This window comes from Dermacentor silvarum, chromosome 1, assembly GCF_013339745.2.
Source record: "Dermacentor silvarum isolate Dsil-2018 chromosome 1, BIME_Dsil_1.4, whole genome shotgun sequence".
Classification (NCBI taxonomy): Eukaryota; Metazoa; Arthropoda; class Arachnida; order Ixodida; family Ixodidae; genus Dermacentor; species Dermacentor silvarum.
In genome coordinates, this window is record NC_051154.1 from 48,336,825 (window position 1) to 48,361,938 (window position 25,114).

The window sequence follows — 25,114 nt, forward strand, 5'->3', positions numbered from 1 at the left end:
TTCAAATTTACGTAGCAACAATTGAATCAGGCCCCATTTCATGCGCCTCCCGACACCACAGAGGCAATTTCGCCAACTTACTTCCACGCGGAAGGATTGTTGGAAGGCGCAACAGTATATACAACCACTGACCGTTGCGCAAGGGCTGCACGCTAATGGGGTCCTCAATTAGGGAACGAAGTCATCATATGCTTTTTCTCTTCTTTCTTTCTTTTTCCCGAGAAGCCCGGCCTGGCCCCAATGTTCGGATCGTGGTCGTGGCTGGGGCCACGTAGCAGTACGTGTCGGCCCGCGGCCGAGCTTCCCAGCGCCTGTGACCCGTTCCGGAGAATCCCAAGTAGACCGAGGCATTCGTTATCTTCCACCGTTACCCGCCCCCTCCTGCGCGGCGCGTTACATAGTCGTTTGCGCTCTTCTCGGCCAGCGGTTCCCATAACGACGGTGCCACCAAACACCTCTGTTCCACAGACCATGACGGAGGAATTGCCGCGCAATGGCCTCAGCCTGCGGCGCCGAACCAGGGCCGCGCATAGCGTAGTTTGTCGTACAGGTGGCTCGGTAGGCAATCGGCCGCAGAACAAACGCGCTCGAGTACTACGACGTGGCCGAGGATGCCGCATCGCGGCCGCTCTGAGTTGTTGCCGTCGGCTCTGGTCGCGCTGTGGCTCTCCTCATTTGCCTGCATTGCTCATGCCGGTGAGTAAGCGCTGCATTTCTCACTGTTCCTGGCATGGCTAGACAGAGAGGGCGGCGTTTATTTTTGTGAAAACGGCCCCATACGATTTGGGCCTCAGGTTATAACTCGCATTGGTGTCGACGGGTCTACAAACCAGGCTATTTTTAGTAGATGCCTGCCTGAACCACAATATTTCCCCATTTTTGCAGCGCGCAAGAGCTAAAATGTGAAAGGTAAGTTTGTTTGAACTCGGATAAGCGCTCCCCTTAAGTGCGACGTGGGCAGCAAATCTTGTGCAATGAATTTGCGGCGTGAAGAACGTGGCATCATTTTAAAGGAAGCCTTTAGACGAAAACTGTCAAGTGTTTGCAACGCCATTGAAAGCCCAGTACTTCAATCAAGACAAAGGTTCGCAAGAAGACGGGAGACCTTTAAGTCCTCAAGAGTGGTCCATTAAGGGATACCTCAAACTGGGAGCCAACGTCTCGACAAAGGGCCTCGTCTTCGTCGGAGACGTTAGTTCCAGAGGCATCCCTTGTTGATCGCCCCAGTACTTCATACCGCAATTAACGTTAAATGCTTGTTTTGGTCACATCCCATTTGAAAAGCAAAGCAAAGCAAAGTATAGCTGCAAGGGAGTTTGAGAGCACATTTTGTTTCTGCATTTGGGCTTAGTATTTCGCGATTCAAAAATACATACTCCTATAGGTATTGATTGCGGTGTTGAATGCCAGCCTCGGTAGCCCAGTGGCTATGGCGTTGCACTGCTGAGCTCGAGGTCGCGGGTTCGTTGCTGGCCGGGGCGGCCGCATTCAGGTGAGGGTGGACTGCAAAAGCCATCGTGTACCGTGCATTGGGTGTACGTTAAAAAAAAAAAAACCATGTAGTCGAAATTATTTGGGAGCCTCCGCTACGGCGTGCCTCGCATGTCCCCGTGATTGTGTGTGTGAATTGTTGTGTGAATTTTGATTTTAGTAATAGAAACGAACCTTTTTCTTGGTGTTTTGTTTAGGGTTTTGTTTTTGGTGCTTTGTTTTGCTCTCCCTTTCTAGGGATAGCAAAGATCATGAAGGTTGTGCAAATAAAACGTTTCATCTTCTTAGATAAAGTTAATCATTAAAACTGCAGTAGCAATTTGCGAGAAGTTCTTCTCTGAGGAGCGAGTGAAGCAAAATTATTATAAAACAAATACAACGAGTTTAACAAGCGCGAGTGTCCGGTTGGTTACCCTTTACTGGTCGAAAGGGTTAAATGGTAAGCAATACCTCGAAAAGTGGAGAGACGCGGAAAGGACGGCTCCCCTCCTTAAAAGCGCAAGCACTGAATCGCGGGACAATGATTACAACTTAATTGTCCCGTAATCCTTACGCTATCCCAAAACAAAGCAGCGGCATTAAAGCTACACGCGCCGACGTCGGTGGGGACCGATGTCGAAGGTCTCTTTCTTCCGAGAGCGAAAAGTTGTCCACGTTGTCATTTGCGCTCATTAAGGCAAGAACATTAACCAACCGCGCACGGTCGTTTGTCTTAACCCAACAAACGTCGTATACAGGTGTGCTGGCCATGCCGGTTCATTTGGATGCATACATGGAAAATATATTGTTCTTACACTGATTTATTGTCAATAAATATTAAGATTTAGGATACCTTTTTAAATACAACACATAACACATTTTTGCATCTTTAAATGGCAGTTATGTTTGGTCAAAATCCTTTCCCGACGTTGAATAGCGCAGGAATTCGGAAGTGATTAAAACTATTCTGCTGAACTTCTGATGTCAAATTATTGCAGCCGATTAACTCCCCCCAAAAATGAAGCGGGCAATAGTTATCGTCCTATCGTCCTGTATCTAATTGCTGTGAATTTAGCAGATATCAGAAAAATACTCATTCCAGTAATGAACCACTTTTTGAGTGCACATGCAATTATCTCTCCAACTCAATATGGCTTCTTACAAGGCAAAGGAACGCAGGCTCTCCCCGAATACTTTTTTTTATTTATTGAATTCATCCCCTTATTCAAACAAGGTAGCGTGCGGTCTCTCTCTATTTTTTTTTAGATGCAAGCAAAGCGTTTGATAGCGTTAATCATAGTCTTTTACTAAGAAAATCATTTTTAGGATTCCGGGGATCTTTTTTTTTTATTTCGCGAAAAACGTTCTTCAGTGATCGAACACAAGTCGTCACTGTTGGCTGGTATAGAGCTGGCGTGAAACAAGGTCCAACTCTAATTATTTAATAATGATCTTTCTAATGGTTTGCCTGTCACTGTTTTCAATATGCAGACGATACGGTCATTGCATCTACTCATTCGCATTTCTCAAACGCGTTATCTCTCTTACAGAATGCAACAGCTGAGGTAATAAACTGGTTCGCAGCTAACCCTCTTAAAAAATTTGAGTTAAACCATTCGCTATTGCGGCATTCATCGTATTGCTGATCTTGTACTTGTACACCTGTGAAATATACATCGACATTTTAATACTTAGGTCTATTCTTTATATGGATCTCAGCTGCAATTTCCATGTGGCACATGTCTGCTCAAAAATGCGTGTCGTATCGAGCTAATTATACATACAACATCACGTACTGCTTGCCTTTTTCTGTTCGAAAAATGGTTGTACAAGCACTTTGGTTACAGCGTTCTGCGTTACGGCATAACTATAGAGGGTGTCCCAGCTATCACGCAGCACGATTTAAAAAAAGAGGAACGGCGTTACGCGAAGTAAAGCTAGTGCGTATTGTTTCCATTACAGTGGAGTAGCCGCCAGTATTTTTTTCGTTACTGAGATTTAATCAATTATTTGTAATTAATTATCTAACTCGAGAAGTACTGTCCTAATTATCAAAGTGTCAATGAGAAAGTTGTAGAGCCCCATGAAAGACTCCCGATACAGCTTTCTGTTGCTCAATATGTGCTACATAAAAGTGTTTTTCTGAGCTTGAAAGAAGCCCGCGAATACACGCAAAGTGCCTCGAGCGGCCAGTCGCGAGTAACAAAGACCAAGGAGGAGTGGAAGGTCTCGCGGCAGGTGTGAAGCAAGATGGTATAGCCTCACGATGAGCGGATACCATTCGGCAGAACGAGGCGTGTGGTCTCTCCGCAGGTAGAGAGGCTAGATGGCGGCAAGGAGTCCGTGCAAGGTGCCTTACGTGCATTCTTATTGCTTCAACTGCGATGTGGGTCTTGATGAGGTGGTCTGTGGCGATTGAAATAGTTGCCGCCGTTGACGCACTTCGAGGAAGACTTAGACAAACCCGGAGCGCCTGGGCCTGCACACTTTGTATAGTACGTAGGCTTGTTGTACTTGCGTTAGTCAATGCTGGCAAGCTGTACCGCAAGAAGCCGAGAAAAAGTACTCTATATAGTCAAAGAATAGCGCTTGTCGACATTCCCCAGGTCTTTCCAGCGAAGAATTTCAAAAGGTGACAGATGGCTCTCAACCGCTTTTTCATGTAGAAAACATGGGGGCTCCATGAGACGTCTCTCAATTATGACACCCAGGAATTTGTATGACCGTACAAATGGTATAATCTGCCTATTGATTAATACACTGTAGTGCGTCATAGGCTTACGCGTAAATGCCACAAGTGCACATTTATCAGATGAAATTTCCAGGCCTTGATTTCGAAGGTAGTGTGTAGTCTGAGTGGCAGCTTTTTGGAGCCTGGCGCGCAGCTATAGGCGTGTCACTCCGGACGCCCAAACGCATATGTCGTCCGCGTACATTGATAATTTAACTGTGTTTGGAAGGTAATCAAGGAGACCAATCAGCGTAAGGTTAAACAACGTAGGGCTCAGTACGCCACCTTGGGGGACGCCACAGTAGGTGTAATGCAAAGAAGTGCGGCCGTCCTCGGTGCTCACAAAGAAAGATCGCATGGAGAGATAGCTATGAATCCATCGGAACATCCGACCACCGAGGCTCTTCGAGAGCGGCGAGGATGGATTCATGTGTAACGTTGTCATACGCCGTGGAACAAAGAAGCGCACAGACGTTTACACCCTTTTTGGTGCTGAACATAGGTAACCAGGTCGACGAAATTATCAATCGACGAGCGGCCGCGTCGGAATCCTGCCGTGGCATCTGGGTAGACCTTGTGGTATTCCAAGTACCACTCCAGGCGTCCGAGGATCATCCTCTCCATCACTTTTTCCACGCAGCTCGCCAATGCAATCGGGCGATACGATGAAAGCTCCAACGGAGACTTTCCAGCCTTCAGTAGCGGAACTATGCGACTAGTCTTCCAGCTTGTGGGAAGTGTGCCAGCTCGTCAGGATTCATTGTAGATTGCAAGAAGAACACTCCTCACCCGCTCACCCAGATGACACAGAGCTCTGTAAGAAACTCCGTCAGGTCCGGGTGACGACGTGTGTCTGCGCAAAGCTAGCACCGCCTTGAGTTCATGGATTGAAAATGGTAGATCCAGGCGGGGGTCACGTGGTGGCGGGAAGCTGATGAAACGTGATGAGTTGTTGGAAGCTGTGTGTTGCCCGGATAATCTGGCACAGAAGTCTTCTGCGACATCAATATCTGGTTGTTGTTGGAAGAGGGCCAGAGCCTTGAATGGAGACCATTGTACGGGTGGCGTCCTGAGCCCTCGCACCGTGCGGTCGGATCGAAAGTTGGGCGAGTTGGTATGGTAACATAATTGCAGTAGCGCGAAAAGATGCAAGCGATGACGAGAAACACAGCGCTCGCAGCGCGCGTTCTGTGTTCCTCGTCGTTTACTGTGTCTTTTCGCGCTGTAGCAATTATATATATATATATATATATATATATATATATATATATATATATATATATATATATATAGTCACAGCTCACTTCGGTGGCAGGCCCGAGTTAATTCACGTATGCGTTCTTTGTTAAAAATAATCGCCTACGGCTCTTCCCTATGATTTAAAAGGGTCTAAGAGGGACCCTTTTAAAGTTTAGTGTTAATGCTCCCTCCGCGGGGCCTGTAAGGTACTGTAAATAAATAAATAAATAAATAAATAAATAAATAAATAAATAAATAAATAAATAAATAAATAAATAAATAAATAAATCATAGGCTTACCTAACTATAACTCGGTGTGATTAGATACAATTATTTCCAGAAAATCCTCAAACAACAAATTTAAGATTGACTATAACCCTGCGCGCTTATACCGAAATATTATGTGACACCTCGCTGCTCAACTGGTTATGGACAATGAATACTGCCTACTGTATGTCCCGTCATATCTAAATAGGCTACCAGCAAGTATATTCAAAGTAAAAACAATGTATAAGTGGAGAAAGGCTTTACGATGCGTTACGTTTTAGGTTTATTTCCTGCCTTTCTTTGCACATTTGATGATTGTACACTTGTGGAAATTTTACCTACCAGACCCCGAATTCATGTTAAATCTTGAGGCGAATTTCCGCCTATGGTTTATGGGCTAGCGGTCCTGCTGTTTTTTGTTTGTTTGTTTGTTTGTTTGAGAAAATCCCTGTGCTTTCTTTTTCCTTAATCTAGCTGCATAAACACCACGACTTGTAGTATCATAGCATGTACAATTTCTTGATGATGTTATTTCCATATACAATGGCTTTGACAGGCCTGTGTTTCTCTACTTAGGCTTTTGTACATCTGAAAATAAATTATTATTATATTATTATTATTATTATTATTATTATTATTATTATTATTATTATTATTATTATTATTATTATTATTATTATTATTATTATTATTATTATTATTGTCTAAGAAATGCAGCGCCAATAAACATCACCCTAGCAGACTCTTGCATGCTTAGTACTTGGTCTGCACTAGTCTCGACACGGTGTGTTTATGCTTGTTGCAATATCAGGGGGAGCAGGCAGCGTGAATAGAATGCAGTGCATGAACAGCGGCGGTCTTGTACCGGTTGCGGTACTTGTGAGCAGTCCTCACCAACTTTGAAAGATCTGCGCATTGGCCATTCCACATGCGATAACTGCCCAGAGAGCGATGACTGAGGAAAAAATTGCAGAGGGCAGCATTTGGCCCGTGCAGTTACTTCCTAATCTCTCTCTCTCTCTCTCTTGGTTTTGTTTCATTAGTGAAAATATATCAGCCGTAAGAACTTTTCATTCTATCAGTGATAATATTTCTAACCAACCCGACTTTATCGTGAAGGATTGGCGCCATTCATACGTGTGTGTACTGAGCGCTCATTTTTGTAGTCCAGTAAGCTGACATGTTTTGTGTATTCTCGTTCGTTCGACAATAGCAAGTGACATTTTGAGTGTGTATGTTTTGTGTTGGACGTGCCATATTGGCGCATCCGAAATTTGTGTTCGTAAGAGTCACCTGCCGTGGTAGCTCAGCGGCTATGGCGTGGCACTGCTAAGCTCGAGGTCGTGAGTTCGATCCCGGTCGTGGCGGCCGCATTTTGATGGCAGTGAAATGCAAGAACGCATGTCTACTTAGATGTAGGTGTCCATTAAAGAACAACAGGTGGTTAAATTATTCCAGAGTCCCCCACTACAACGTGCCTCATAATCAAATCATGGTTCTGGCACGTAAAGTCTCGGAAGGTAATTTCCATTTGTACTTTCTCTATTATTTCGCTCACTGGCTCCTTTCGTAACCCTCAAAATGTCTTCCGCATACCACACCACACATTGGGCTCTCTTGAGGTGGTGTCATTTTTGGTATTTATTCAGCAGCTGAAACAAAATAAGAGAAATCGTTTAGAAAAAAAAATCGACACAAAACTTTTTGAATTGCTTTACATGATGCCACAAATCCCAGGTTTCTATGTATCATAGTTTTTGTTTTTTCATTTTGAAATCAAGGAAGTTTCATGTGGACACCCTGTATGTTCTCCAAAAGGAATGCGCATTTTTTCTTGCAGAACGTACAAGTAATGCTTGTTATTTCTTGTTTGAGTTAACCCGCGTGCAAACACACCTCGAAGTATACTTTCGCTGTGTCATGGGTTTCTTTGGGGTTGGAAAGTCTATGAAGACTTCGCAGTCTTGCTTTGTAACAATGACCCCTCTTTTCTTTATTTTTCAGCCAAGAAAGACTGTTTGATAGACAAGGAGAAAGGATGGTTTGACCCCAGCAATGTGTACCAATGCATGAACTCCGATTGCTGCACCGAGTACGGCAAGCACTCCTGCTGCGCCAAGAAGGCAAAATCCGAAATCATGTACGTTTGCTGTTCTTCTATTCCGTAATTGGTGAAGCATGCTGTTCTCAACCTGTAGCAACACAGCTCACTCACCGTACCAGGCAGATAACTTTATTGCATTTGGGTTTGTATAGAAAGTAGGCGGCGGTGCCTGATTAAGACAGAACGATTCTGTGTTACACTTCCTCAGTGTTTCAAGATCACCACTGTCGCGTATACCTAAATGATGGATTTGAAGCTGAAAGCGACGCACAAAAGTAATGGCGCAAAAAGAAGTTTAACATACATACCGAATTCACAAAGCTCTTCGTTCGGAAGTGCTTTTTGCCATTGGCTGGTAGCCTTCGTTAATATTGTGTCCAGCGTCAGGATTGGCTGGAATTTGCTCAGCAAGAAGCTCTTACGATAAAATTGTTCGTGCGCCTTACGAACAGTTTTATCGTATTAGCTTTTGTCAATGCGGACCCTGATTCAGCACCAAAAGTAGATATACAAAAATTTGTTAACTGAACAACATTTATCTTATAGCATAGTGGACGAAATGGTCACGCTGAATTATATTTCACGTAAACTCCGATCACACAAGTTTTGAATATGTCTTATTTATGAATATATTGGCATGCGTTAGAGGGGGCCATGTGTAGCATGTGAATTTCGCCCGCTTATTAAATGATTTAGGTTACGTAATTATAATAACCGTTTTTGCTGCAAGGTTAGTTGCAAATTATAGATATTTAAAACGGTAACATATGCGCTTTCGAAAGCTCTTGTGAAACACTAAAAGTAATTTCTGCTTCCATAAGTGAAAAGTTACGCTTTCTACATTTTAACCTTGGTTGTCCGAAGATTACCTAATATACAGCATGTGGTTCACGTGCCTTCGATCAGAGACAGTGGATCGAAGTTCGGCTGAAGTTTCCTCTTATATACAATGGTTGGGCTGTTTCTCTAGTTGGCTGTCTGAATAAAGCGAACAAAAATTAAGAACGAAAGCTCCGGATCCACAGCGACTTAATTTAAAAACGAGAGCTATAATGATGCTTTTATTTAGAAATATCCTTGGATGAAACTTAATATTTCTACGTTGGCGCTGCCGCACATATTATAGTGTTAACTTTCTGTATGCCGCTCCGTTGTCGATCTGGTGGTGGTGGTGGTGGCGATGATGATGTTGCCACAGGTGAGGTCAGCCGGGCAGGCTTGGCCGGCAATTGTTCCACCTGAGCGTCTTTTTCTGCGTCAAATATGTCCCCATGTGTCAATCCGTCCGGTCTTTCACAGAAAGTTGAGAATAATGCGTGGCCCTTCTCATTGCACACTATCCGTGGCCCTTCCGGGAGCAGCTCTGCGCGATCGTGAGGAAACCCTTTTCTTCTCATGCCTCCTCCTTTCAGAACAAAAGTCTTGCAGATAAAATGATTTATATCACCCACTTCGTAGCACTCAGTGAAAGACGGAGAAACAGCATCCAACATCTGGACGGGAGAGCCACAACAGCACTTTAATTGGCGACTGTGGCTTGGCGTGGCTTTTACAAAATACTTTGCTTTCCGCATCAGAATGGCCGACAGTGCTGCTTAGGACAATTGCGGCAGTGAGGAAAATATTGAATATGTTGTCTGCCGTTGTCCTCGCTACACCATACGCACATGGCCCGTCTCGACAAGCGGCCGCTTTCGGAGCAGACAATCCTGGAGTGCCAGCCTTACGGTCGTCAAACCAAAAGTTTATCATGGCGCTATTGAAGTTTCTACGTTCGAGTAGCCTATTAGAGAGACTGATACTCTCGGGAGTTCTCTGCTCCCTCTTTTTTTTTTTCTCCCTCGCACATTTGATGTATATTTTAACTATTCTCTATATATTTGTTTCTCCCCTTACACTCCCCTCCAGTCATCATCAGCCTATATTTATGTCCACTGCAGGATGAAGGCCTCTGCCTGTGATCGCCTATTTCCCCTGTGTTGCGCTACCTGGTTCCAACTTGCGCCTGCAAATTTTCTAACTTCACCCCACCTATAGTTTTCTGCCCTCCTCGACTGCGCTTCCCTTTTCTTGGTATCCATTCTGTAACTCTGATGGTTCACCGGTTATCCATCCTACGCATTACATGGCCGGCCCAGCTCCATTTTTTCCTCTTCATGTCAACTAGAATATCGACTATTCCCATTTGCTCTCTGATCCACACCGCTCTCTTCTTGTTCCTTAACGTTAGGCCAAACATTTTTCGTTCCATCGCTCTTGGTGCGGTCCTTAACTTGTTCTCGAGATTCTTTGTGAACCGTCCAAGTTTCTCCCTCCAGTGTAGGGCAGCAAACCTGAAACTTATCTACCGGTTAGGCTCCCTGCCTTTTCCATCACATTTCTCTCTCTATGTATGCCGCTGAAGATATAGTAAGAGGCGCAACTTCGAGAGAGATAGAAATTGAAGAGAAAAGGCAGGGATGCAAACCAGAAAAGCGTCTGGCTTTCTACGCTACGCTGCGGGAGGTGAAAAGGTGAATAGAAAGGGAGAGGGGGAATGGCATACGTGATGAATGCGTGAACGCATGCGGACAACGCCCCACAGTCAAAGGCGTTCGCACAGGCCGTTCGTTCTCAAAAAGAATCAAAGTGCCTTGACTTCCTCGTGAGTTGACGAGCGGTGGGGATGGCCTTCAAGTAGCATTTCCACGAGCAGTGGACGTAAGTGGAATCGTAAGTCGGATCGACTCTGTAAGTCGAATCGAGGACAATAGCAAATAAGTCGTCCATGTTCAAATTCCAGCCGCAGGCATCGCATGCAGCCATGTTAGTCATTACAATTAATGATGAATAAGCTTTAGCGAAGGCAACTCCTCACCACACTCAGCTAACACAGATGAGTTGGTGAAAAGCGTGCATGAAAAGTTTGTATGCATATATAGTTGGTGCACTTGCTGTAAAATACCAGGCGTGCAAGCGGATGAAGCGTGTTTTACCATCTCTTCCGCTGTCGCCGCTTTCACAGCCAAAAAAGTAACAGATCTAGTCGGCATTTACAACTGAAGGTTTGGCAGGTATAGTAGAAATATAGAGAAAGAAAGAAAAAAAGAGTCAGCCCGACCAAGAGTCAGCCCGATCGTAAGTCAGCCCGACCAACGCAGAGACTAATCTTGTTATGCTTCTAGTATATTATTATACCATAGTGATAAGCATGTACACTTAGTACAGTTAGTACAGGCTGTGTAATATGAATACATGCTGGAGGCGCAAACCCGCCTACTTACGGCGCAGCTTCGTTGGTGACTATCGACAGAAGTGCACTGAGTCAGTTAGTTCTCGTAGTTTTTAGTTTTTAGGTTTTTTGTGTTTTGTTGCATCACTTGACGCACCATATAAGATGAGGCTTCAGCTAGTTCAGTTAGTTCTCGTAGTTTTTAGTTTTTAGGTTTTTTGTGTTTTGTTGCATCACTTGACGCACCATATAAGATGGGGCTTTAGCCCCCCGCCCCCCAAGTTTTTTAATGCTGGCATGCACAGCCGACCAAAACAACCACCGGTGCCGGGAATCATTCTCAATTTTGTCTACGATGTCTTTGCCTGGATTTCCTGGCAACGCCCTTGCACGTGGAGTCACATAACGTATATTGCGCATAATGTATATTGCGCAGAACTCCTGCTTTTTATATGTACTCACTGTTGCGACTATAATCTCGGTGTAATTACAACACACGACCGCGGTAACAGCTGCTCCTGCGCAATCTATTGCAACGAAGGACAGCGTCATTGAGGTTTTTCCCTGGCAGTTGCATATCTACAAACATGTAAACAAGGTTCTTGAATGACAAAGATTCATCAAAATATTTGTCCTCAACTTGTTCATTTCATGGCCTTTACGTTTTTATATCAGCTGCATGCACTGCTTTGCTGGTTTCGAACTGATTATAGTTGTAAAGTTCGTGTGACATTTTCTTTACTTATTAAATAGACAAAAAAAAAAACGCGGAAGCATTGATATCAGTTATTTCTGCCACAATTTTGGGGCATACGAATATATGCTTTCATGGAAAAATACTTATTTTACTTGACAGTGCGTAGCGTTCAATAATTCGTTTGCAGCATCTATAATATCCAATGGCGCTCGCAATGCAGTTATTATTCATGCATTTGATCCCTCGACAAATTCTATCAGGAGGAGGCCACGTTGCATCGTGAGTCCCCCCCCCTTCCCCCCGAACAAAATTTCTGGCTACGCCACTGCCGAGCGCGCAGACCAAAAACTATCATCAACAGTGGCTCGAGCGGCGTCGTCTTCTGCCATAGCTGACTGGTGGGCGCCCCTCGGCGCAACCGCGCGAACGCGCTCGTGCAAGTGCTCGCGCGTTCGTCGTCGCCATCTTCCACAGTTGGCCCCGTTGTGCAAAAAGACTGAAAATAGCCAACGGGTGTATCTTCTTTGGCTGGTGACGTCGCGCACTGCATAGGCACGTTATCTCAGTTGCGTTCCTGCCGTGTGATGGGTAGGCCGCGTATTGTGCGGACTGAGGAAGAACAGCATGCCTATGAAGAAGAACGGCGCGAGCAGACGCGGGAGTGGGCACGAAGGCGGCGGGAGGCTGCTAACGCCGAGTCAATGTCCATGTCCATCGTAACTGTGGGTGATTTCACCGTCCCGGCCAGACGGAAAGTGGTTCTTGGCATTTCTGTCGGAAAGGTTCGGCGTCCAGTGCTATACAAACATCGGGGGGAGGGGGGGGGGGGTTTACCACACGTCCTCGGTCCTACATATACTTGACGTTCGTGAAGAACCTTTCCAGCGTCGTTACAGCCCATGGCCGTCTACCATAGCGAACACAAAGCTATAGTCGCCATTGTGACAAAATAATAAAGACGGTAAAAAATGACAAATCATGCGGTATGTGTCTTTATTTAAATCAATATAGTTTATCACCATATATAGAGCTCCGCTGGTCATCCACCTTCACAGAGTGGGATGGCACTGAGTTTTTTTTGAGTGTCCGTTATGATATGTCTTTCAAGCACCATTTCACTATCTGTATTTATTAGTTTACTAACAATGTGTACACGAAAGTGTTTGTGTATGTGCATTCGTGTTGTGATTTGTATGTCTTTGAATACATTTGGCGTTTAAACATCGCAGTATTTATGTAATATTTCTCTGTAAATGCGCACCTGTGCCCTTCACAGTGCTTCCGTGTAGTTCAACTCGCATACGAAACTGTTCCCGCATGTGTGTTTTTGGATTCCCTTTCCGGTGTATTTTTTTTATCGTTCGTTCTGTGACGAGGAGTAGCCAGTGACACCTAAAGAGGTTCTCCACCGGCGCCCCCGCATTCTCCTAAATTGCACGTAATTAAAGAAAAACAAAACATGAAGGAAAACGTTTCATGTTGCCCCTTTACAGACGCATCTGTAGCCGTCGCCAGCCGATTTATTTGGAGTTCGTCAAGTTTTCTATTCGAGCCTAAAAGCGTTTCACGTCAAAACAACGGGCATTTCAAGTCAAAGCCACGTTGGATTGTGCTGGTAAACGGATGCAGAGAAATCGCTAGAAAGAAAGGCAAGCAAGACATGATCACAGGGAGGTGGATACTTGAAATGGTAAACAGTGATCGAACAAGAGATGTCACTCCAGCTACATCGCTTCTTTTACCACTGTTCATCATTGAAATGGCAGTAAGCTATAATTCCCGAAAGTTCAGAGCCTGCTCTACAATAAAAAATATCTCGGTTTGTCATCCAGGAAGTTACCATAAAACGTTAACTACAATGTTGCTATTTCCTACCCAGTATGTAAGCGCTAGACGTTCGTAGTAATCGCGAAAGAACTCAACAGCAATGGTTTCATGCTGTAGTTTCAGTGGGTTCGCTTTCACATTGGTATTTCGGGAAGCAATATGCAGCTGACGCACTGGTGTACGAAAAATTGTCACGCCCTCAAAGTGTCAGCCCCGAAGAGTGATCAGGTTATGAAGACATGCCCATTTAGAACACGAAGGTCGCTTTTAGTGTTCCGTCACTTGAGCTCTGCGTGACAAAGCGGCTGTCACCAAAAGGAAGCCTCTCTATACCTAATCGGATAAGGATTGTGTGTGCATCGCCAGCGTCGCTATATTTAGGACGGGATGTTCGCTTTCCCCTTTTTGTTCATCACGCAACAAGGCATGATACATCGAACAATTTATTTGGCTGTGGGTGCGCTTCCTGATAATCTAGAGACAGAAAGGCCTTCCGAATGCACGCGGAAGGCTGGTGTGTTCAGAAGGCTAGATTATAGCCCGCAAAAATTTTTCATGTCTCGAATGACACTGATTTCTTGAACGTCTGGTGGCGTGACTCAGTGACATTTCAAGAGACACTACTCAGGTGGAGCAATTGCCAGGCTCGATTGTCTGAGACTGACCCCTCCCCCTCACTTTTCTCTCACCGCCGCCACCACCGCTGCTACAAACATTTCATGTTACCTTTTGAACTATTGATTTATGGCGCACATGATTACCTAGCAGTGCTGAAGCCTACCATCCTCCAAACCATCTTTTCCCATTTTTCAAAAATTATCCTGAAACAACTGTGCGCCACGGTTAATAGGTTGCGATTTAAAACATATGTTTGCGCTTACAGAAGGGAACAAGCAAGCCCCGATGGCATTGAGAACTTGATCGAAGCATTGACTATATAGACAGCTTATTCTTTCAGCCGACGAACCCACACTAAAGCGTACTACAATAGGTATCAGCAGGCCGATATTGCAATATCGCTGGCCTTTACGTCCCGCAAAAAGGTAGCCGGGATCAGCCTGCAGGCATCACTATCACCTTAAATACAACTAATAAAAAACAGCAGATGCAGTGAACCTTTGGGAGATAGATGGCTTTGGGCACCATCGTTCTAATAAAATTAACATATCTAACTACCTTGAAGAATGACACTCTTTAAAAAAATAGGAATATCTGCTTGAACTCAGGCATGTAAATGTTAATTATCCAGAATTGTTAGCACACTGCTCATCGTAATTCGTGAGCCAAGTTGTGTACTCGTTTGCATGTAACCGAGATGCAAAGGCAAACTCGCGTTACGGCCATGGGTGGTTTTCAAGAAAAAAAAAAAAAAAAAACATAAGCACCCACAGTAGCTTCCGGTACAAATATGCTCCGATGGGATCTCAAAGGGCAATGCCCTCTGAGCTAAATATCTTTACTGGACCAGACAAGAAATACGAGTGCCCCCTTTCGTGTCCTTATAACGAGGCACTTTTGACTTTCTTATTGCAGACATGGTATCAGAGCCTGACGTAACCTAAAAGCACGGAAGCGGTTCAAGACGTATACGAACATTAGATGATAAAACGGAAATAATGCTCCGGAAACGCCCCTATGTGTACTTAAAGCATACTGTCGAAAAGAGCAATGACATGTCCACGCTTTGTTATCCCACTCGAGCTCCCAAGTAAGAATGAAATCTGTTCTGCCAAAACTTGGTATTGCGGGTAGTTGTCTCCCAGTATGTAAGATAAAAGGACTCCCCATGCTCGTGAAAGGGATATATCTATTAAAACAGAAGAAATAGAGGGAGAATCCATTTCGCAGCGCATACAATGGCCTGTGATGGCAGCCGCGCGCCTTCTACATGTCTAAGTGCGTGCGTGCGCGCGCGCTCTGCTTCGGAAGTAGTAAAAACCATTCCAATACCACCCGATAGAACTACGACGCGATGCCGTTTATCGGCCCCGTGTGTTTATTATATTCCCCGGCGACAAAAGGCCGGACTCGAATAACACACTTCTTCCTCCGGGGCTTCTCTCGAGATGCACCACATCGCGGGTGAGTCAGTGCGACGCGTCTGCCGCTGCATTCAAACAAAACAGTAGGAAGCACAGCGTAAAACGAATAAAGAAAGGGGATAAAAATCGAGGGAGAGAGAGAGAGAGAGAGAGAGAGAGAGAGAGAAATGCTCTGTTTCCTGACTCTCCGCAGGGCCTGACAGTCAGCACAGTGCATACTTGCTTTCGCGTTCATTTGCGAACGCGACGAGTCGATAAGCGCGCCCATTGGTTCTTGCGTTGTTGCTGCAGCTGCTTTTGTTCCTCTTTCGCGCAGACAAGAGCAGTTGCTACTCTGGGGCGGCTTACTGGGCTTCCTGCTTCTCCTCGCTGTCATCATCTACTGCAAGAGGAAGGACGTGCAGATCTTCGAGGGCCGCTCTCTGCGCTGCAAGTTCTGCCCCGGACAGAGGGACCGAATTGAGAACATTCGATCGAACGTGGCTTGAGCCGGCGGCAGTAAAGATGCGACGCGACTGGGATCTCCCTCCGCCCGCCGCCGAGCACGCGGGCCCTCGGCGGCCGCCTTCGCACGCGAGCGCCTCGTCGGGACCCACGTGTCGAGCGATGGCGGCTCCTCCGTAGACGTGGCACTTCGTGCCATTTCACAAGGAAGGAAAATGAAAAGTTTGCAAATCCAGAGATTAGGAAGTGATCGCGGGTTGCACCAGTATTTCTTTTTCTTCCATATAGCGAGTGAGCAATTAAGAAAAACTAACTTAGACATAAAAGTAAAGTATGTTCCTCTGTTGTAACCACGATTCTTGTCAGGCATATAGGAAAACTGTTCTTAGATCATCGGCTGTTGTAAGTTACGTAGTCTTTCTTTCTTTAAATTAATGTGAGGATAATGGACTTTTCTTTTTTGGAAGGCGACGTTTTCCAGGTGGATGAAGCGTCGTAATATCCAGAATTACGCAATTGCGCTTTGTTGAAGTATACTGAACAGTCACTGCCGAACGGGTCTCTAAATACTAAATACGAGCAAAGCCTCTGCGAGGGCCATTTGGTGCAAAGTCGTTAAAGCTGTTAAACGGAACACTGCCTAAAATCTTGCTAACTAAATAAGTCGAGTTTTTCTCCATCATATTAAACGTTTTGGCGACGACAAGGTCAATAGTGCGAACAGTGCGAGCGACGAGAGAGAAAGTAAGGAAAGAAAAAGAAAGCATACAGGACGGGTGCTGATTATTATTTATATTAGTAGTACTGTCAAGAAATAGGCGTTGAGTGGCTTACTATAACCCAGCTTAATGCGTCATTAGCGATGTTAGCCATGTTGACGGCAAACTAAATAGCCCAACTTCGCACTTTCGTAGGCCTGTGGTGTCTAACGACTTTTTCAGAGGAATAGCCCATTAATTCCGACATTTGTGCTTTCAAAGCTGATGACAACTTCTGACCGCGGCACGTATATCTTTTTTCGTGCACAACTTCCTGCCGCTAGCTGGAAATAGCCGATAATCGCATACGTAATGGGCTGTTTTAGCGTAGCAGTTTTATTGCATTGTTATCACTGTGTGGTCATCATCCTACTCTTCTGGAGGGGGCAGTCGCAGTTGATCAGCTTTCGCCTCGTTTCCAACAGTCCTGAAAACGCGTTCGCATCGCTCTTTTTGTGACCCGGTAGTCCTCAACGCCTTGTCTGGGCGCGAAATCTAAGATATTGATTTCCTTCAAGCTGAGCTCGACACAAGAAGAGCGTCGTACGAGCACGGACGTTTGGATGCGGAAAAAAATGAATTGACAGACGTTCTGACAATTGTTCCACTTTGAGAAATACGATTTTGATGGCCTCATGTGCGCGCTGAGAATACCGACCGGCGTCACTTTGTCAGTGCCGGTGCGTTTACATTCGATAAACTAAATCGAAAACCGCAACGAAATATTGGTTGCACTTTGTGCTCCAAGCAAGTTGAAAAGCCTCCATCGAACGTCAAAAAAAAAATTTATTGTAACTGAGTAAAAAAACAAGAACGAAAAAACAAGCACAATGTCAGGAGCGGCGTATTGTTATTGTTTATTAAATGCCATACACTTCGGAAAGTACGCAACAGAAGATCTGCCTATTCCGATATCATCGATAATATACCCAGAAGGTCAAGTAATATAAGAAAACAGAAAGAAAGAAAGAAAGAAAGAAAGAAAGAAAGAAAGACATGAACAAAGAAACAAACACAAACCAAGGGATCTACAATAAAGGACAAAAGAAAAAAATGTAAAGCAGTTTATGCGCAGTCTGTGCACCCGGGCAACACGCACTGCGCAGAGTCGGAGAGCACGAAGCACCGCAGCAGATGGAATTATTATACGTGGCCCACCACCATCTGTGCGGGCTCTTGCTTGCTTGTTGTCTGCAATGTTGAACAGTAACCACAGGTAAACTCGTTCATGTGCAGTCGCGTTGCAGGAGCTTTGGTAACGGTGGCAATAATACCATTCCGCGAGGTATATCTGTTTTCTCTACTAATCAGAGCGCATTAACGGCGACTGTGTGAGTGTGGTCCCTGAATTTTAGTATGCGTGCCAGCATGATAACCGACTCTTCTTTGCAGAATTTCTTCCATCATGGTGGTTTATAAAGAACTTTTCTTTAAAAGTAACTGTTTTCATTTGACAGATGACAGACGCCCAAGTCAAACCACCCGCAATACCGTTTACCCGCGCGCACCTCGGCCTTACTGCTAGATCAGGTGGACCATTCGGGTCCTAAACTACAAAATTAACTATCCCTGTACACTTTCAACATGCAGAAGATCCCATGGACATACTGGCACCTGCTCACCGAACCCTTTTCCTGGCAGAGCACGCCACTGAACCCTTGGAGAAAAGGGGAAAAGCATCCTATTGTAACAACATGGGTCCTATCGATACGATGCTTTACTTTAATGGCAGGCGGGTTTCGCTAATTCATAGAATTAGAGTTGCACAAAACTTGCGGTCCAAACTCACATCGTTGCAAGATGCATTGAAGCATTCGCTGCCGCAATCTGACTACGCAGAACATCCGACGACAAAATTGCAGGCCTTCTTTGCGCAAGCAGCAATAGCCCCTGCAGTAGGCTTTGTCAAGCATGCCGCATTTCTGGACAAAGCTTTGGATCATTCAGCACAACCATAGAAACTTTAGAGTGACACGCAGATATTTTCTTTTTAGCTCACTTTCCTTTTGTACTTTCATCGTTCCGCCCCCAAATCTTGTTCGTTTTCTTTGCCGTCGCTCTTTAAGAGAGCACCACTGGGGCAGCCCGCAAATATTTCTGAAGGCTTCAAAATGTAACCGCGAGGAGTCTGGAGAGCATTTTGTTTTCTTAAAAAAAATTAAAGGAACAAAGGAACAAAGAAACCTCTGATAGGACGCGGCAGCTTGACTCGTCTCGCTGTTACTTTAAGGCGATTGTTTCCAAATAATAATGACGTCCAGCAAATAAATAAATAAATAAATAAATAAATAAATAAATAAATAAATAATAATAAATAAATAAATAAATAAATAAATAAATAAATAAATAATAAATAAATAAATAAATAAATAAATAAATAAATAAATAAATAAATAAACGCATCTGTGTATAGTAATTTCTTAGACTTGCATGGCGAGCTCTGGAATGTATGTATGTTTTCACACTGGTGCCTATTATACTCGCGTCGTGTGGCATAGCTAACGTTAAGTTTCTGAATGCGTATAGCCTTAAATAAAACTAAATAATAAGGCGATCCTTTTGGTTTCATTAATATATAAGCTACACTTTTATGAGGATGAGTTTATCTTCTTTATTTGTTCGCATTTTGTCCACGCTTCATTTCAATGTAATCACACAACTATACAGTAACAGGCTTTGGCAGTTCATATATTTGTAGGCACAGTGACACAAATGAAAGAGACCCATAATTTTTTTTAGCCTGCTACATGGTAAAGTAAATACCTGACTCATGTGCAACCACAAACAGATTTGCATGAAGAGTGCCGTGTGAAGTGCACTACACCTGTTCACGTGGCATTTAAGTGCAGATGAGTGTAAAAAGACAATACCGAATAAAAAATTTATAACAATACTCGTTTTCAAGAACTCCTTGAGCATGCGCTTTCTATTGAGTTCCTTCCTTTATGTTCAGAGGCTCATACGTTCTTGTTGGGCCCTTCCATTTAGAGTAACGACGATAGGATGTTCACAAGCGCTGGAATGATAACAATATTTAATAATACAGGCACGGATAAAGTAACAAGAAAACAATGTCAAAGACTACTACAAGGAAATGTAAGTAAATGGAACAAGAAGATGCAGAGACTAAAAAACGAATTGAACATTTTGGCATGTATAAACAAAAACACACATTATAGCTAAGAGGAGCAGCTAAAAGTATACAAAACACTATAGTCGGGTACAACTTAAGAAGGCAGGAGAGGCCCCGCCCAGATGACCGAAGCGCGGCAGCCGAATGCCTCCGCGACTAAAGAAATAGTCCCGCTGATGCGACGCGGCCTAGTTCGAAGCGCGGGCTGCCATGTTCTCCGTCGGCGGGGTCACCGGCCGTCCGGCTCATGATGTCAGTCTAGAGTGTGCGCCCATTGGTGGAGGCTCGTGTGCATCCGCCTTTGAGGAGCAAATGCCGCTGCCTTCTATAATTGTACCCGACTACAGGTAAAGTCTGGATGCACAACAAGAAGACGGAGAAAAAGGCGTAATATAAGGTGAGAAATGAAAGGCAATTGCACGAAGCTACAAAGGCAACCTCCGACCAGGACGAATTTTGCTTCAACTTCGAAGCTTTCTTTCTGATAACCTGTATGGGTTTCCTTTCGTGCTGCAGTCGAGTGGAAGATAATGTTTCCCTTCATGAGCCTTCCTCCACTTTGCGGGCTTCCGCAGAACTGATATGCCATAGTGTGAGAAATACGTCACAGCAGTGTGAAGCTCAGAATAAAGCATTGACAACGACTGACGAAAAATTCGTAGATCAACAGAAGAGGTGTTATACAGACTTTGTATTCTATGTGCAATTAAGTGTAAGCTATGACAGGCAGGAACGTGGAAAAGGTCTGTGCTCTCTGGTGATCTTACGCGGAATTCGAAGCACTATGCAAATGAGGAGTTCGGGGCAGGTGGGACCATGAAGGCGTCTGAACATACACAGAAAATCAGCGCACTGAAGTCGGCAACGAAGCGATGACAGTGACGATAAAGTAATGGCGATAGAACGTAATTAAGTGTGTTCCGAATGCGTTCAATGTATCTGTTGTATTTAGCGGTGCCATTCCGTGTTTAAATTGGGGAAGCCAGACGGTTGTGTACAAATAGAGGAAAGGTAGTGTTGACTTGAATTCTCTGGGTGACCTGTTAACAGAACCGAGAGGGCATGGACACCACATTGTAACGCATTTAGCGTGCGTATAAAAGTTTAAGGTCGTATCAAATATTACCTACACCAAGATCATTGATCTCAACGACCTTGCTTAACGTAACCGCCTTCACAGAATAGAAAACGGAAAACTTGCGGTTTTGCGAGCGAAAGTTGTAACTTTGGTCTTAGCAGCATTCAATGGAAGGTCATTATCTTTACATCACTTCAAAAAAAGGAAACAGGTTGCACAGCATGCACGACAGTCACGAACAGTGCAAATTTTCTTAAATATTTTGAAGTCAATGGCGCATAAAAGAAATAAGGAATTCCGGATAGCGAAAGAAACGTGATTATCAAAACATTAGGAACAGGAGGCCTCCTAATATCCTTGACAGATGCCGCTAATGACCTTGTAGGAGTGAGATGTTTGGTCATTGACGTCAACTTAACATGATCTGTGATGGCTGCGCAGGAGAGCGACAATTGAACAGCCAACACCAAAATGCGAAAGCTTGATCAAAGGAGAAGTGGGTGACTGACCATGTAGAAAGCTTTGTTGAGGTCGCTGTGTATGGCGCCATCTTACCCCCTCTGAAGTACTGGCGCAGATATCTGCGTTATGATGATTGCGAGGTTAGTGATTGTTAAGTGACCAAAAAGAAATCCATGATGATTCGAAATAAAAAACGAAAAATCATGAGCCATTCCACTCTGTGAAGGTGGATGACCAGCGAAGCTGTTTAGTACACGACACAGGTGACACAGAATGGGGAGGCCGTGTATATTACGGACTCCCGAGGAGCAGCGTGCCTACGTAGAGTGACGGCAAGAACAGAGACGAGAATACAATCGTCGCCGGGAGTGCGCACAACACGCGGCTTCCCCATTACGACAAGAGAGGTGACATTCAAAATGGAGAACGGCACCTTGTCTTATATACACGCACGATAGTATACACCGCCGCCCCGGGAGAGCGGCAGGAAACTAGGAACGCAAGCGCTTGGAACGCTGACAAAGAAAGGGTGGTGCGAACGTAGACATGGCCGACGCGGGTCGGCCTTTTGGGCTAGGATCCGATCTTACCCTTCCTGTTTTTTATGAACCTGTGAATAAAACCCTCTGTTGTTACTCTGTTCCTGGGATCTGTTTGGAGGAGGAGGAGGAAAAACATCTATTAAGAAAAAAAAAAAAAAAAAAAAAAAAAAAAAAAAAAAAACAAGCAGGCGTCCTTCTGCTTGTGTTTGGGTCCCAGGTGTGACAAGGGTAGTTCAAGGGCGCGTTACAGATCCCGGAGCCCACTACCCTGAGTCCACAGGGGTATGTGCCATTGCGCTCGTACCCTTTCTGCACGATCACCGGGATCGGCCCACATTTTTGCACACGCATACGAAAAATGCACAGAAGCCTAGCCATAAACAGCTTCGCTCTTAACACTGATTGCCACCATCAAGTTATTAACCATGCATGGTAGAACAAGGAATGTCGCCGAAGCTAACGGTTTTTAGACAAATGGACTTTGTGCTTGACGGAGACAAGTCCACTGGTCAAAACGTTGGATCCATCGATGTTCCTAATTCTACCACGGTAAATCATTTCAATCCTCCATCCTCCATCTTCCTATGAACTTCTACCATGTTTAAAAGCCAACGTGTTGTGAAGAGTACAGACTTAAATATAGGGAAAACACGAGCTGTTTCACACTGGCGAGAAAAAGTTGAAGTCAAACAATTGATAAATATAGTTGTCAATAGCATTTAGAATGGCGGAGGGGATGCCCTCTGGGCCGTGGGATCAAGATTGTTTCAAACGCTTGAATTACCCACTTATGAGCTTTTCATGCAACAACGCAGTACTATAGAAGTACGAAAAGAAGCGTGTTACTGAGAGACACTAAGCTGAAACCTGAAGGGTTAAATAACGAGGAAAATTGCATAGAAAAACAGCCAGCAACCGCTTGGAATTTGCGAGAAGGCGAGAGTACTCTCTTGAAGTCGATTTATGGGACATTCACTATTACAACAAGGCAGTGCAGAAAACGCAGAAAATTACAGATGTTTGCTGTAAGCGAAGTTGTAAGTACGTTTGGCCAATTTTTGATACGATGAATATCCTTAAAGAGTAACGAAATGTCTGACGTAATGCGTGTTGACTTCAGATTTGTAAGTTGAGATACACCTGAAAGGGTTGAACTGCACTCATCAAAAAGGGAAAAAAGAGCGCCTAAATATAGTATAAATTTATACTAGACACATCCACTGCGGTCAGAATCCTATGAGTATTTGCTTTTTAAACTTACAGAGGCACACTCTATAGCAGTGGAAGGAGGCAAACGCTGATATACAACTTCAGAAAGGTTGCGTGGCATTGGCAGTTTTTCGATATTGAACACACAATGCAAGGGCACGAACGGCTCGTTGTTGCATGTGACTAACGTTCGTAGAGAAGCTTAGCGTTTTGTCGAAACACGAAATGGCCTTTGCACCCACCGTGGTGGCTTAGCGGCTATATGGTATTGCGTTGCTAAGCTAAGCCGCGGCGGCCGTATTTCGATGGGAGCGAAATGCATAAACGCCCGTGTCCTGTGCATTGGTGGCACGTTAAAGATGGTCAAAAGGTGGTAGAACACAATGGTAAAGGTGGTCAAAATTAATCCGGTGAGGACACTACGGCGTGCCTCATAATCAATACGTGGTTATGGCACGTAAAACCACAGAATTCATTCATTCAAAGGTCTTTAATTTAGTTGACCCTAGGCAATAAGCATCTCGCAATGCGCATAAAAGTTGCGCGTGGTGTGGTTACCCTGTAGGTTTCAGCATTAGTTTTGGAAGCGTTTAGGAGTAGCTTACCCGCCGTGGTTGCTCAGTGGCTATGGTGTTGGGCTGCTGAGCACGAGGTTGCGGGGTCGAATCCCGGCCACGGCGGCCGCATTTCGATGGGGGCGAAATGCGAAAACACCCGTGTACTTAGATTAAGGTGCACGTTAAAGAACTCCAGGTGGTCCAAATTTCCGGAGTCCCCCGCTACGGCGTGCCTCATAATCAGATCGTGGTTTGGCACGTAAAACCCCATAATTTAATTTTAAGGAGTAGCTTGTTTCCTCGGCACCAGCATGGCAATAAAAAATATTTTATTATTAGAAATAATAAAGAATGTAATCATGGCTACTTGTAAGCTATAAACAGAAGTATTTTAGCAGACAGACATACTTTTTGGGATGGTCTTATTAGTTTCGAGGCATGTTGATTAACAGATATGCATGTTATCCATAACTTAGCGCCAAATGACCAACGTAATAACAAGAAGGCTCAGAATATGCCTTGGAGTGTATCGTTCAATGTTGAGCACTCTTTTAGAAAAGCGAAGGTACCACATACTTAGGTTCTTCGTGTGCAAGAAACGTGTTGCCATTTTCTCTCCTTGTCATGGCGACACGAAGGTCATCGGCTAAGGAGCAAGCCTATGCAAATTTGTGGTAGTATCAGTGATGCGGTACAAGCGCTACAGCGTTCAGTTTTCCTAGAGTACCATATTCGGCGGTCAGAAATAAATAACCCTTTATGATTAACAACGCCTTCACTGATGTTGCAAGTACATGGTATCGAAACGAAGTGTTCAAATCATCCATTGAAAGAAAACGGACACAGACTCCGCAGCTCCAAGTCAATGACTACGTTAAGCAGCTCCCCGGAAATGTACTCCTTCACATGACCTAGCCAACCTAGCATCTCCAGTCATACATCTGAACAAATCCATAAGCAATGCTCAAGATTGCTCACTTGTAAGCCATTTTACACTGTTGTCACTTTATGTCCCTGCAAGCGGCCAATTTCATCCGAAGTGGCCGTTCGGGTTATCGGTGACGTGGTGAATATTGTAGTTCTCTGGAACGCCACATGTATGAGTCAGGAACAACTCTTCGAAAGATGTACACCTCGACTGTGACGGCCACAGAGTTCAGTGCAGGGACTTCGGTTTGAACGAAGGCATGCAGTGTGCGTTGGCTTCAGGTACGCGGGAGCCCAGAGACGAGCATCGAGGCAACCTACAGCGTAGTGTCGTAAATCTCCGAAATATAAGCGCCTGCTTGAGAGCTGACTACATAATAGAAGTGCGTTTGTCGTCACTAATGCATTCTCGCTGC

At 44.5% G+C, this 25,114-nt stretch overlaps 1 protein-coding gene across 2 annotated transcripts; it reads left to right on the forward strand.

Annotated features, from left to right (window-relative positions):
* Positions 1-407: 407 nt before the first annotated feature.
* LOC119462418 (uncharacterized) lies at positions 408-19,098 on the forward strand. 2 transcript variants are annotated; one of them, XR_007467029.1, is made up of 4 exons: positions 408-696; positions 7,712-7,847; positions 15,905-17,996; positions 18,038-19,098. XR_007467029.1 is itself a non-coding variant. In XM_037723769.2 (3 exons), the coding sequence occupies exons 1-3, from the start codon at positions 612-614 to the stop codon at positions 16,074-16,076; spliced, it is 393 nt and encodes a 130-aa protein (XP_037579697.1). In that variant the 5' UTR covers positions 408-611; the 3' UTR covers positions 16,077-19,098. The 2 variants fall into 2 exon arrangements, 1 of the variants encoding a protein (XP_037579697.1); XM_037723769.2 differs by having other exon boundaries at positions 15,905-19,098.
* Positions 19,099-25,114: the final 6,016 nt, after the last annotated feature.

Bases quoted from the DNA above. Each gene is read 5' to 3' on its own strand.
- LOC119462418 (XM_037723769.2), top strand. From the start codon at position 612: ATGCCGCATCGCGGCCGCTCTGAGTTGTTGCCGTCGGCTCTGGTCGCG. The intron at 697-7,711 runs GTGAGTAAGCGC...TTTATTTTTCAG, and splicing joins TGCCTGCATTGCTCATGCCG to CCAAGAAAGACTGTTTGATA. The intron at 7,848-15,904 runs GTACGTTTGCTG...TCTTTCGCGCAG, and splicing joins AAGGCAAAATCCGAAATCAT to ACAAGAGCAGTTGCTACTCT.